Source organism: Amblyomma maculatum, chromosome 7, assembly GCF_055883805.1.
Source record: "Amblyomma maculatum isolate TAMU_Amacu chromosome 7, ASM5588380v1, whole genome shotgun sequence".
Lineage (NCBI taxonomy): Eukaryota > Metazoa > Arthropoda > Arachnida > Ixodida > Ixodidae > Amblyomma > Amblyomma maculatum.
The window spans coordinates 113,171,857-113,176,104 of record NC_139350.1 but is presented as its reverse complement, the minus strand read 5'-3'; the positions used below and the strand labels follow the sequence as shown (position 1 = coordinate 113,176,104).

The 4,248-nt window shown below is 49.6% G+C and overlaps 1 protein-coding gene across 1 annotated transcript; it reads left to right on the top strand.

Annotated features, from left to right (window-relative positions):
- The first annotated feature begins 223 nt into the window (after nucleotides 1-223).
- LOC146184447 (rho GTPase-activating protein 6-like) lies at nucleotides 224-1,988 on the top strand. Its single transcript, XM_084608542.1, has one exon. The coding sequence runs from the start codon at nucleotides 224-226 to the stop codon at nucleotides 1,868-1,870; it is 1,647 nt and encodes a 548-aa protein (XP_084464668.1). The 3' UTR covers nucleotides 1,871-1,988.
- Nucleotides 1,989-4,248: the final 2,260 nt, after the last annotated feature.

Sequence of the window (4,248 nt, the reverse complement as noted above, 5' to 3'; positions counted from 1 at the left end):
CGGAAGAATAACGGGGCGAGTTGTAGACGAGAGAATAACGCAGTAATACGAAGAAACCGGCACTGTTTACCAATACGAGCAACTTGTAAAAACGAAAGACAGGTATCTTGTATTCCTGGATGCAAGGCCGCGAGCAATATTGTAAACGAGTTGCATTTCGGTGCCTCCGGTTGTAGTAGAAATGAGTTGACATGCCATGATTTTCTGTTGCCGTCATTTCAGAATGATTCAGCAGCAACAGCAGCAGCAGCACACCGGTCGAGCGTCATGTCGGCTGTTCAAAGTCACGTGCAGGCTGTGGAGATCGCGGGCCAAGTCCCAGTTCAGGGTATCTACGTCCAGCGTTTGCAGCTGGTCCCCAGAAGGCTGCTGCCGGTGGAAGTCCACGGCAGGGATCATCCTCACGGTACGGTCCACGATGCTACTCGCACTCACCGAGATGGAGTCCTCGGCCTTACAACGGCTTGCTTTAAATAGGCTGCAGAGCATCGGTCTGGGCTGCAAGGTGGATATACCCAGAGATGACGTTTCGGAGGCAGCGGCGAAAGATCGGAGAAGGCCTGCCTTGCTCCGTAAAAATGCTTTTACAATGTGTTTCTCCGAGAGTATCAAAGAAAATTCAGACATTTCTTGCGGCCAGGTGTTCGGCGTGGGTCTGCAGCAGGTGGTGCAGAGCGAACAGCATCGCTTCTCGGCTTCCACTCCGGTCCAACCGGGCTCCAGGTCCTCGGAAAAGCCGTGCCCGGATGCGGGCACGGCCGACGTGCTCTCGCGACGCTTTCTCTCTTCTGCCACCGACTTCTCCACCGAGGTCTCCCGAAAGGGCAATGTGGAGTCGCCATGCCACCGCAGTTCAAACACGGACCCCGAGGAAAACGACATACTAGCGGTGCACGGCCCGCAGATACCGCGTTTCATTAGCTGCTGCCTCAGTTACCTCGAGAAGTATGCCCTCAACACTGTGGGCATATTTAGGCTCAGCGGCTCCAAGAGGAGAGTTCGTCAGCTTCGCGATGATTTCGACAGTGGCCGCGAGGTGAATCTGGACTTGGAGCGCCCCTCGCCGCACGACGTGGCGCAGCTACTCAAAGAGTACTTGCGCGACCTTCCGCAGCCACTGCTTACCAGGGGCCTCTACCATCCCTTCATCTACAGCCAGCGCGTGGCCGACCGTAGAAAACAGCTGGACATTCTGCGAGAGCTGGTGCGGCTTCTTCCCACGCACAGCAGGGACACCCTGTGGGCGCTCCTCAAATTTCTCAACACCGTGGCCGACCACGCGGTGGACAAAACATCATCCACCGGGCAGCTCCTCCAGGGAAACAAGATGGATGCTATGAACCTGGCTACAGTTCTAGGACCAAACATATTACGCTTCAGCAAAACTTCCCAGAAAGACCAATTTATTGTAGAAAACCTGGAGAGGGCTGACGAGAGCAGCGAGATCATTTCGGTCATGCAGCAACTGATCGAAAACTACGAAGAACTATTCAAAGTATCGGCCGAGGAGTTGGACAGCCTTTACAAAAGGCTGCTCATCGAGAGCCCCGAAGCCCTCGAAAATCTCCTCAGGAGGCGATACAACAGCGCCCCTAGATCTGAAGACGAAGACGGCCGGGACGAAGTCTTCCATGGTGCGAATGTAGAGGACGAGGACGAGCTTGAAGAAGAGCTGCGAACGGAGGTAATGCGTCCCACGACTACGACGCACCAGGGCCAAGAGCGGCGCTCGAACGCTCAGCAGCAGGAGCAGTTGGTGCCTTTCCACATCACTCCTGATGAGCCCTCAGAGCGGCGGCCCTCCGCATCACCTACTGGCACGGAAGACGATGACAACGACGTCGGTGATGTCCTTGTCGCCAGTTCATAGCTTGCGACGCTGAACGCGCAACTAGAACTCACCTCCTAGCGCGCGGAGCGACACTTGCCACCTTGCATTCACATTACTGAGCGATTGAGATATTTGAAAGGAATTTACATAAAAATTGAAGGTGATTTTTTAAATTAGGATTTGCGCCGTTTTTGCTGCTGTTCAACTTTGTACTCATTTCATCCGCATTAGAGAACACATTTAGTGGTCTACAACTATCGATTGCGGCTAACATTAGAAAATAACCTTACTAATAAATAGAAAAGCTTAAGTGACAAGAACATAACTCGTCATGCCCGTATTTCGCGTACACTACAGTTTAACCATAAGCCAACCTTTAGCATGGCACTGCTTACTCCCTCCTCGCACGTGTGGTGCACGGAACGGGCGGTGTTCGATTGTTTTTTTTTTTTTTTACGCAAGCACGCCACGAAGGCTCCTGCTCTTATCGTTGTCGGTGAGCCATTTGGAGAAGTCTTGTTCCTCTGTTTCGGTTAGTCCCTCTTGCGGCAGAATCTGTGTCCTTTTAGCCCTTGCCCCTGCACGTGTCCACAGCAGGTGGCGAACATCCACATCTGCAAATGGCGTGCAACACTTGGGGCATGTGGTGGGTCTGATGTCTTCTTAATATGACGATGGGGTAAGGGCCACCCCAGCTCTTGTCCCTCTAAGGGAAACCTCCTCCAATCTCGTTAAGTTAGGAGGGAAGGGGAAAGTACACGGGGGAATAGGAGCACGTGTACTTTTCCCTAAAAAGGATGCTAAGATGGGAACAACTGAGCATGCATCAAAAGGGAACCTGGGGGGGGGGTGCATTAGTGTTTGGAACTTTGTGTGTGAGGTCGTCAACTTTCCTCTGCTGAGCATTCTCAGCATTGTCTTGTGTTCAATGTATCTGGATGCGTATCTTTGTTGCTTTCTTGAGTGCGTGGATTTTGTGGGTTACACATAGTGTCTTTGTCTCTTTCTTCAGTTGTTTTATAGCGGCTAAGCGGTCTGTATAAACGTGGGGTTCTGTTACGGAATCAATTTCATTTATGGCCTTCATAGCATCGCGGATTGCATAAAGTTCCATCATAAGCGGATCCGGGTATTGTGATACATATTCATTATGTACATTTAGTGCACTGCGTGTTGGGCTAGTAGCTGCTGCTCTACCGCCATATTCTATAATTTTTGCGTCCGTATATGCAATACAGGTATTTAACTGGAAGTACATCAACCAGAGGTCAAGATGCCAGCATTACTTTACGACGAAGCCGAGTAGTCCTGTTTCTCTTAATAGTCATGAATTTCCACGGAAGGGGTCATCCATTGTTAGGTTGCACTGTCACTTCGTCATACAAGGATGCTATGCGCATAACAATTTTTTTTTTCATATTCCTCGTTGCTTGTCGTTGTTCAGTTAATCTTGTCAACATCTTGGGCTGTGCAAATTCTTAGAGAATAGGGATAGAGGTAAGTGTTGGTAAGGCCGTTGCCAATTCCACCTGCTGTCACCTCGCGAGTCTTTGGAATTGGGCCTGGTATAGTATCTTCGACTGTAACAACGATTGTACAAGACGTCTTGCCATGTCCGCTCGAGTTCCCCCTCCCCTAGACAACATGCGTTTTATCAAGTTGAAGGAAGTCGCAGCTACTTTTTTCACTTTTTTTTATTCATTCATTCATTTCTTTATTCATTGCTAGGAAAGGCAGAGAGGTTAGTCGGAATGAATAAAATCTGACCGGCTACTCTGCACTGGAGAAAAAGAGGAAAAAGAGGATCATGCATGATGCTTGGCGATGTGGGAGAAGGCATATGAAAATTTATACAGACATGGTAATTTATTTTACAAGCACGAATAAACTCCAGTGGAGCACTAAAACGGTAGAGCCCGCAATTATGGGAAATTCTTCCCCTTGTCCTCCCAAGCACCCAGCAGCAGTTCCAAAGACAGAGGCCTCTTGTCAAAATGCTTCAAGAAAACGGCTAGCACATTTCTTTCATGCGCATACACTGGGCAGACCAATAATATAGGGTCCACAGTCTCTTGGATTCCACAATTTGAACATTCCGGCGAGCCGACCTGTCCAAATAAATCTAAGTACCTGCGCTTGAACGCCACGTTTAAATGCAGTTTGTATAGCAAGCATGCATGATGGTGCGGAATTTCACGCGGAAAATAAAAAGTAAATGTTTGACAGAGCCGCCTTAGGCGAACGTGTCGGGCATCTGGCTGGGCCCAATGAGCTGCCGTAGAATTTTTCAAATAGTTCTTTAGCAGACACGCCGTATCCGCTCTTGAAAAAGGCACAGCTGTTTTGAGGCCATTGCTGAGGCGACATTTTGCTTTACACCTTCCTTTTCATTTCCATGGCGCCCGCAGTGGGGATTC